The sequence below is a fragment of the Coptis chinensis genome, chromosome 1 (genome assembly GCF_015680905.1).
Source record: "Coptis chinensis isolate HL-2020 chromosome 1, ASM1568090v1, whole genome shotgun sequence".
In the NCBI taxonomy this organism is placed as follows: Eukaryota; Viridiplantae; Streptophyta; class Magnoliopsida; order Ranunculales; family Ranunculaceae; genus Coptis; species Coptis chinensis.
The window spans coordinates 50241011-50249058 of record NC_141456.1 but is presented as its reverse complement, the minus strand read 5'-3'; the positions used below and the strand labels follow the sequence as shown (position 1 = coordinate 50249058).

Below are 8048 nucleotides of genomic sequence, written 5' to 3'. Positions count from 1 at the left end.
GCAGGTATAGGGGGGACCTAATCTTAAACGTTAGGTCGACGTTCCAAATCATGTCGAAAGGAGCCACTTAAGATAATTGATGATGTAAGTTAATTTTTATAATTGATAGTCGTTGTTAATTATTGAATTCTGAAAATAACTAAAACCTACTGAAGATATAGATTCGCTTGAAAATAGTTATTATTGGATTCCATTAGATGATCGATGAACGGTGGCTTAAAAAAAAGTTGTCAACACTAAAGTATAGGCCACTCGAACATTCTAAGGGTAAATGCGGTAGAAAGAATATAAAAAAACAGTGGAATACAGATGGCCACCCACCCATTTCTATCTTTTCTTTTTGCCTCTTCTCTTTCTCGGTCAAATTGTCTATTCTCTCTCTGTATATAATTCAAAGATAGAAAGAAACCAAAAGAGAGAAAGCAAAAGTAAGGAAGAAAAGAAGAGAGAGAGAAAGAGAAAAGAATGATGGATGATCGTCGTTTAGGTTCTTCTTCATGTATGTTTCCATTTCTCTTCTTTTTCTTCTTTTCTATCTTGGTATCATACAGTGTCGAGGCTGGTGCCCATACTTCATCATATTTTAATGCTACAACACTTTCATTTGACGATGGATATTCTCCATTATTCGGTGATGGGAATCTCATCCGTTCATCTGATGGAAAGAGTGTTCGTCTCCTTCTTGACCGTTATACAGGTTTGTTTGTTTAGTATTTTTTGTTTAATGTGAATGTCAGACCGACCAGAAAAAAACAAATGAATAAAATAATAATATATTGATTGATGGTTATTCGGGTTTCAGGGTCGGGTTTCATATCGTCGGATCTTTATCAATATGGGTTCTTCAGTGCTAAGATTAAGTTGCCCTCTGATTACACTGCCGGCGTTGTGGTCGCTTTCTACGTGAGTTCTTAGCTGCTCTCTGTTTTTTCACCTTTTCTTTTTAGTTCGTGGGCTCTAGATGTCCGTTGGATGACTTTTTTTTACACGAATCTCGAGGAAATGTAGTTGCTATTCTTCCCGTGTGGTGGACGTGAGTTTTTATTGTTTTTCGTGGTGGTGTCTTGGACAAAACGAGCTTGTTTTGTTTTCACAGACAATTTTTGACCGTTAGATTAGTTTAAATATGGTACGAGTACATGCTAACGGTGATGAGTAAATTAAGCCAGTATTTTCTCTTTATCGCCCCATAAACACGTTTTTAGCTGAGGACTTTTTCTTATCTTTAACTGTTGTCACAATTTTAATTTTTGATATAAGCTATTCAATTTTTGTTTCTCTTCAAACTAAAAATAGCAATAGCTATATTTTACACTATTTTTATACCCATAGGGCCATAGATAACATATGTTATAATTCTTACACTGTTTCAACATTTTCTCAATTTATTAATTAATTCGATTATTGTTGAAAAGATTATATCCTTGGAAGGAAAAATTTGTTACTTAGGTGGGTACAGAGAGATCATTTGAAGGAATGTTTATTAGGGAATATTGTACAGAATTTTTCTATGGTCCCATGTGAATGTTCTCCTATTTAATTTTTATCTTGCAAAACTGTTGTGGAATTTTTTTGTTTCCAGTAAGTATAAATAAGAACCACTAGTTGCTAATCATGCAGGACTTGCCCATACCAGATTTTAGTTGGATTATGTAGTTATTTGATATGTATCAATCACACCTGATGTCACTCTTTGTTGTTATCTGTTGTCGTAGTCATTGTTGTACTCAGTACTTTTGTTATTGATTCTGTTTGTGTTGAGCTGTACAGATGTCAAATGGAGATGTTTTTGAGAAAACACACGACGAATTAGATTTCGAATTTTTGGGAAATATTCGAGGAAAAGCATGGAGGTTCCAAACAAATGTGTATGGTAACGGAAGTGTTAGTAGAGGAAGGGAAGAAAGATATCATTTATGGTTTGACCCTACTAGAGAATATCATCGATATAGCATTCTATGGACAAACAAGAATATTATGTAAGTATCTCTTTTGTCCATCATTTAGAGTAGTTTGTCTGCATTTTAGAACTATTTGTAGCCATCAACATGAGTTCTATTTCCCATTTTTTCCCCACTAGAGATAAAGATATTTCTTAGATTTTGAGTATTAATGTTTCCAGCAAGGTTTGCATCTGTGATAGTATAATTGGGCTGTTTTATTTTTATTTTTTTAATCCAATTTACAGTAGTAGTTTGCGGATTATAAGTACTTGATTCAAGTTTGTGGTGTTTTATTATGTATTGTGATTCATGTTGTCAAATTAAGAATGTTCTGATTGATATGTTTATTAGTAAATTTGAGTGTTTCAAAATGAATTGACTTGTAATGAGAGTGAACTCTATTGAAATAAGATCTGACCAATGTCAAAGTCCAAACAACTCAAAAAGTTTCCGTGTTTTTTTCTTGTGTCAGTAGAGTCAGCATTATGCAGGATATCTTCAACAGTCCTGGCTACTGCATTGGATTGAGCAACGCGAAAATACGTAGTCAATTTTTCTAGACAATTTGAATTCTTCATGTTGGCTGTGTAAATGATTTCTGCAATATTTGGGGTTCTTTGGCAGCTTTTATGTAGATGATGTTCCAATTAGAGAGGTGATGAAAAGTGATGAGATGGGCGGAGACTACCCATCCAAGCCGATGTCATTATATGCCACAATATGGGATGCTTCGAATTGGGCTACATCTGGCGGCAAATATAAGGTGAATTACAAGTATGCACCTTTCGTGTCTGAATTTTCAGACCTTGTCCTCCAGGGCTGTGCAGTGGACCCTATTCAGCAGGTCCCTGCAGCTAGTTGTGCAGAGAAGGATGCTGAGCTGCGCAGTGCTGACTATGCCGTAGTTACACCTGAGCGAAGAACGGCTATGAGGAAGTTTAGGCAAAAATATACGTATTATTCTTACTGTTATGATACACTAAGATATCCTGTTCCACCACCAGAATGTGTCATAATTCCAGCAGAGAAGCGTCGATTTAAGGACACTGGTAGGTTGAAGTTTGGTGGGCACCCACACCGTCGGCCTAAGCGTCATACTAGGATACCGGCTGGGTCGAGCTCTGAGGATCAGTCCGACATATGATGTTGCTTTTACATGTAAATGGGCTTGATTTTTCTTTTATATTATTATTATTTTACAGAAAAAAACTATGAATAATATTGGAATGGGTGGGGCATTGTATGATTATTGAAATGATTTTTTCACGATTGTCACTTATTTTCTATACATTGTAATGTTGGGGTTATGTATTTGTATCACCGTGCCGTGAGCATTTTCAAAATTGTAAGTTATTCAGTCGAAGAAATCACATGTATAGATCCGGACTTGTTGAGCATGCTATGACCCTGCGCGGGGATGTGCCTTTTTCACACTTTCATTTTAATGGGAGTCTTTCTGCTTCCTTTTCTGTTAGAGATTCCTACGTAACGAAGTATAAACCTGTGGTCAGGAACGTTTCGAAGTGTTGATTCCAAAATTTTAAAATAGTAGTAGAATTTTTCAGGTTAATCTGGCAAGAAAATTTTAGGGTTTAAGATTAGGACAACATAACCCGTTGAATGTGGCATAGATGATTTATTCTACTGCGAACGTGGCTCCTATTTGCTGATTGTATAAAATATTCCTAATACCTTTCAAGATATTAGTGTTTTGTTTTTTGAAAAAATGATATATCATTATACGAATTTACTTATACACCCTTGAACATCTGTCACCCTCTTGTCACATCTCTTCCTACCTAGTAGTATATCAGAAATTATTTTCTCTCTCCTATTCTTATCCAAACACGATGTCTTTTTTTCTCTCTCAACAACATTCACTCCTGAATACACAATCACCAGCGAAAACTCTTTTTGTTCCCGCCCAAATTTCTTTCCCTCTCTTTTTTACTACCATATTTATTCAGATATACACCATCTTTCATTCTATAGAAGTTGTTGAAAAGAAAACGGATATGACGATATTGGGTCTGGTATGACAGATTTAGAGGACATCGAATGGTTGAAAGCGATCCTAAGCACTATGTGCCTGTGAAGCCAAAGGATTATTGGAACTGGACTTTTCTATGAGGAAGATGGTGAAGTAGAGTAAATTGTATTGAAAATGTTTGGGAACTTTCCTATTGTGAAATGGAGTTCTTGTATAGGAAATGTATGATAGGGCCTGCCTTTTCGTTTTAATTAATGATATGGTTATGTTAATCCCATTATAAGTATATGGTAGAACAAAATAGTTTTTATCTGTACAAAAGTATACCCGTAAAAAAGAAAGATGTGAATGTGACGGTAGAACATGATAGTTCTAGTTTTTATGTGTCGTACAAATCTGGGTAAGAACAAATATGTGTATGCCCAAAACAAAAAATCGAAGAAAATATAAATATATCCAGTCGAAAGAGAGAAGTCAAAACATGTAGTGGAGTAAGATCTTTCCCATATATAAAGTACCAATATACAAACAAATCTAAGAAGCACCACGTGAGCAGCTTCAATAATTAGTACTGGAATGTTATGATGTTGTTTCGAAAAAAGGTAATATGAGCAGAGGCATCAGATTTATTATTTCCAAAGAAGGTTTATAATGTCTCAATGGGAAAGAGAGATCTATATAAACTTTCAATTTGTGGCATACTCCAATTGGCGACATGTTGTCTTCGTTTGGGTGATGTTAGAAGTGTAGGCAAAAGTACTTAATTAAGAATGATTAATCTTAATTAAAGCAATTAAAAACAAAATCCAGTAGCACGTAGTTTAGTTTGTCCATCCAGGGACTCAAGCACTGCATTTTTGTGTTTTTTCACGGTCAACCCAGATTCTACCATTCCGTTCAACCCACAGGCAAGCAAGTCTTTGGGCAACGTATTTCTGATCATGGCCCCAGTCTGGGTGAAATTGAGATGCTGATTTCCTAGTAGCTGATTTGCAAAAGCCCGATCACGAAGACCCTTAATTGTAAGAATCATGCGCTTTACACGATCGGGCGATTTGATATTCCACTTTTTTTTGGAGCTTCGATTGTGGTATACAGTCTTTGTCGAGCATTAAGAGGGCATACTGAAGCAGGGTACTGAGTTTTTCGATGCGGGGTGTGATAAGGTTATATACTAAAAACATTACTTTTGTATTAACTCTAATTATTTATATTTTGAATGAGAATCATATGAGCAAATGTTATGCATATTATATATGTTATTAGTTATATGCATGCGTCTAATACTTTATGTTGTAGATGATATGATGTGTGGTGACACACAGAAGATCATATCATCAGTACCTTATAAAGTATAAGTAAACGTTCACAACCTAGATGGATTTGGACAAACCATTGGTACAGTTGTAGTATAATCTAGTATTAGTCTATCTTGACTACAGGATTACACTAGTACACTTTGTGTGTATTGAACAGGACTAAGTGAGGTTGTTTCTCTTTATACTGACTATATAAGAGAACAAACACCTATGTTATTATGGATGCTTGTCCTCTTAATCCGGATATAATAACGGGCACTTATGTGCATTGTACATTACTTTAAATCATCAATGAGTGAGATTTATTTGTGAATCAATAAACTCGATGGATTGGGTAATGACATTGTATGTAAGGTGTGCTGTTGATTATAGAAGAAATCCGTGACCTGTAGGAAGTCGGGCTGATGATGTCCTCTTGAGGAGCTCATAAGGATTGTCATGTAAACCCTGCAGGTGGATTTAATCCAACATGACAATGAGGTTGAGTGGTACTACTCAAGGACATAAGAAGTTGATTAATGTAGTTGTCAGGAACTTGACTTAATCAACGGGCATTCGATATCTTAAACATGGGGAGATCAACAAGCATATAATATGGAGCCCATAAACGTAACACGTAATTTGGGATTAGGGCGGTAGTGTAACAATGACCTTTAGTGGAATAAGCCATTTGTTGACGGACTTGGGCCGTGTGTTCTGGGCGAACATGGGAAGCCCAAGCCCGTCAGGAGACTTAACCTTGATTTCTCCTCATAGTCCCTGTTGTAGCCTATAAATAGAAACCTTTCTCTCCTAGACGAAATACTCAAGGTTTTCTCAAGAAAGGTTAGTTCCAAAATTGGTTCTGACCTTGTGAGTGAAAAAGGAAAGAGAGAAAGAAAGGGTTGGAAGAATGATGCCTACACAACGTCCATTCTAAAGATAGGAATACAATAGAAGATCAAGAGGTTGCTGATTCGTAGAGTTTGGATTCTCAGAGTTATCATAGCTGATCTAAATATATGATTTCCTAAACCAAACCGTTAGAACCTTTATTCCACTGCGCATGGTTTTCACTGTTTGTAAACTGCGACCATAACGGTTCCTACAATTGGGATTGGAGCATGTAGATGTTAATAGATGTAGAACTATTCTAACTTGGTTTTGCAGGCATCTAGACCAAATGTTATGGTCAGAATGTATGAAAAGTGATCGATTTTACAGGTTTTTGTTTATTGGTGGATGTAATTTAAATCACGGTATGTATCGTGTTGTTTGTTTATTATCCTTGATTTAATCTACTGTAAGATTGAAAGATCAAAAGATCAAGAATTGGATTGGTCGAAATCCGAAGTTGTGTTTCTTTTTGGTGAAGTGCGGGCTGCACTATAGCGTCTAGAAGTCGCAAAAGGCATGAGCGCGGGCTGCGCTCTAGCGTCTGGAAGTCGCCAAAGGCATGAGCGCGGGTTGTGCTCTAGCGTCTGGAAGTCTTCAAAGGCATGAGCGCGCCACGCGCCTTGTACAGGCATAAAAGGAGCGTGGGTCGCGCCCTTAATGCCAGAAAGGGAGAAATGTCTTTTTCTCTACAAGGTGAAACCTGTTTGCTGTTCGGGGGTCTATGAAGTGATTTCGTGAGGTTTCCAATGAAGGAAACAGGCCACGATTTCTAAAAAAAAATAAAAATCGGGGCGCTGCCCCAAACCCCGCCAGACTATGCGAAAGCAACTAAAAGAGTTCAACAAACAGGATGGAGCAATGAATATGGGCCATAACAGTTGGGAATTTATTTTCCATTTTATTGTTCATATTTGCTTATTCTGTATGCATGTTTTTATTTGTGGATGTTTGCTAAAAACTAAGCCCACATGAATAATAGATAACATGAACATATGCCTGACTAGTAAACAGAAAGATCCTCAGTTCTAAATAACTAAGTGGGAGCGGGAATTTATTTCGTATAAATCCCACGGTCTCCATTACTGGTTTGTTAGTGATGTAATTATACTTGCGCGTCGGTTTTAGTGCCTTCCTCCATATCGGATGAGTCTAATTACGGATTACCAGAACAAACTTCGAAAGGATAACTATATGAAATTATTAATGAATGGATTCACTTCTCCATCTGAAAGGATTCATTACAAATAATGGACTTAGTGTTGAGTAATGGTATATACTTAGATGCAAGTAATGGTATCCTCCCCATCGGATTCACTGCTATTATTTGTAGGACCAAAGAAAGGTCAGCATTTTAGTTTTACTTGTCTAGATGGCATGTGTCCACTCTAACGAGTGATGTACTGTTAAGTTGATGAGAAGTAGAACTAATAGGAAAAACCTCTCTACACGAATGTAGATATGGTAAATGTCCACACCATCGTGGTTTACTACTTCTCAGTGTGTAGGGTGCTGATGGGTTAATTAATTAATTTTTAAGTTAACTCCAAAAGTATTTCCACGAATGTAGAATGGCAAACGTCCACACTATCGTGGTTTACTACTTCTCGGTGTGTAGGGTGCTGATGGGTTGATTAATTAATTAATTTTTGTTATTAACTCAAAAAGTTTTTGCCCTACATAATAGTTATTTTATGTGATTCTCAGGTTTTCAAAATGGTTACTTGCAACCCACTAGCAACTATTCTTAAGGAAAACAAACTCCTTAGCCCTAATTACATAGACTGGAAACGCAACTTGGATATCGTGTTGACTACTAAAGAGTACAAATATGTACTCAATGAGGAATGCCCACTGAAGCCTAAAGATGATGTTGGAGAAGAGGAGAAAGGAACATATAAGAAGTGGATCAAGGCAGATAAG

General features: G+C 36.6%; 1 protein-coding gene across 1 annotated transcript; it reads left to right on the top strand.

The window, feature by feature from the left end:
* Positions 1 to 3198, top strand: XTH30 (xyloglucan endotransglucosylase/hydrolase 30). The gene is made up of 4 exons (XM_086603128.1): positions 1 to 697; positions 803 to 903; positions 1771 to 1979; positions 2568 to 3198. Exons 1-4 carry the CDS (start codon positions 466 to 468, stop codon positions 3085 to 3087), a joined length of 1062 nt encoding a protein of 353 aa, XP_086459254.1. The 5' UTR covers positions 1 to 465; the 3' UTR covers positions 3088 to 3198.
* Positions 3199 to 8048: the final 4850 nt, after the last annotated feature.